This window comes from Myotis lucifugus, unplaced genomic scaffold (genome assembly GCF_000147115.1).
Source record: "Myotis lucifugus unplaced genomic scaffold, Myoluc2.0 scaffold_86, whole genome shotgun sequence".
In the NCBI taxonomy this organism is placed as follows: Eukaryota; Metazoa; Chordata; class Mammalia; order Chiroptera; family Vespertilionidae; genus Myotis; species Myotis lucifugus.
The window spans coordinates 789,502-791,125 of NW_005871134.1; the positions used below are offsets into that span (position 1 = coordinate 789,502).

The 1,624-nt window shown below is 57.3% G+C and overlaps 1 protein-coding gene across 1 annotated transcript in view; it reads left to right on the plus strand.

The window, feature by feature from the left end:
* Positions 1 to 1,624, plus strand: part of MYO7A (myosin VIIA) — a 75,884-nt gene that overhangs the window by 65,875 nt on the left and 8,385 nt on the right. Inside the window, exons 39-40 of the mRNA XM_023755923.1 lie at positions 680 to 835; positions 1,353 to 1,458. Of these exons, the coding sequence (XP_023611691.1) occupies positions 680 to 835; positions 1,353 to 1,458 (262 nt within the window). The remainder of the gene's footprint in view (positions 1 to 679; positions 836 to 1,352; positions 1,459 to 1,624) is intronic.

Sequence of the window (1,624 nt, forward strand, 5' to 3'; positions counted from 1 at the left end):
AGCCACATGCGGCTCTTTGGCCCCTTGAGTGTGGCTCTTCCTAAGCCTTAGGAGTACCCTAATTAAGTTAATAACAATGTACCTACCTATAGAGTTTAAGTTTAAAAAATTTGGCTCCCAAAAGAAATTTCAATCGTTGTGCTGTTGATATTTGGCTCTGTTGACTAATGAGTTCGCCGACCACTGGCCTAGACCAAATGCCACCTCCTCCTAGGAGCCCTCCAAGATTCCCCCCTGTCAGACACAGGAGCTCAGAATGGTGTCTGAGGGAGCCCGGCGGCTGTTCTAACTTAGTGCTATTCAAAGAGTCGGAGAGCTTCTGCCAGAACAAATCACACACTTCTTCCTTCATAGGAAAGTCTTGCTAAAAAAAAAAAAAAAAAAAAATCTTAGTTGAACCAAAGTACTTGGTGACACAGCTGATTTTCATTCTGGCGTGAGCATCTTATCTCCCTGTGGCTGTAACTGGCCCCTCATGGTCCAGCTGACTACACTTTGAGTAGCACTAATTGGATCGAGCTGTCAGGGAGGTGGGTCCATTGGTCCTCAGACAGGGGTGGGGGGCAGGCCAGGCGTGTGCTGCTGTGGTGAGGAACCGAGGGGTGTGCAGCCCCGGGTGGTGCTCAGACTCCGTGATGGGGCCGTGGTACCCGGCTGGACACCACCCCTCTTCCTGCAGGTACAGCGAGGAGCGGGGCTGGGAGCTGCTCTGGCTGTGCACGGGCCTCTTCCCCCCCAGCAACATCCTCCTGCCCCACGTGCAGCGCTTCCTGCAGTCCCGGAAGCACTGCCCCCTCGCCATCGACTGCCTGCAGCGGCTCCAGAAAGCCTTGAGGTACAGCAGCCCCAGGGGCAGAGGCAATGGCACGGAGCGGGGGGGCAGGCATTGGGATGGGCTCCCGGCCACACCAGGTTTGTAGGACGAGCCCCCTTGGGGTGAGGAAATGACCACCAGCAATTGGGACCATCCCTGGGGTACCACAGCGGTCAGCTCGACAAAGGTTGCAGCACCCAGTGCCCGTTCGGACCCGGTTGAGTCTGGTTGCTCAGAAGGGCTTGGCTCATGCCTTCAAGTCTGTCAGGGAGGCAGACGCCTGACCGCACTTCATACCCTGAAAAGCCCACCTGCACCCTTCCCTTCATTCGGTCCCTCCATAGCCCTATGGGGTGGGCACTGCTAGCCCATTGTACAGATGGGCAACTGGAGGCTCTGAGAGGTTAAGTGACTGTCACCTGGTAAGACGGGATGGACGGGGATTGAAGTGCGTGTTCCGTCTCCAAAAGTTCCCTCGGTTCCTCGCGTCATGCGCCAGCTGGCCCCTGACTATGTCCCCTCCACCCCCGGCTTTTAGAAATGGGTCCCGGAAGTACCCCCCACACCTGGTGGAGGTGGAGGCCATCCAGCACAAAACCACCCAGATATTCCACAAGGTCTACTTTCCCGACGACACCGACGAGGTGAGGGCCACTGGCTGCTTGGTTCATGGACGACCCGAAACACCTTCATGAATGCCCTCGGGGGCACAGGGAGCAGCCCGAGTCCTCCCCTCCGCCATCCCCACGTTTGCCCCTTCCTCCTGCCCCTCGTGGAGTCAGAGTTCAGTCATGTGGGCACCGACCCCTG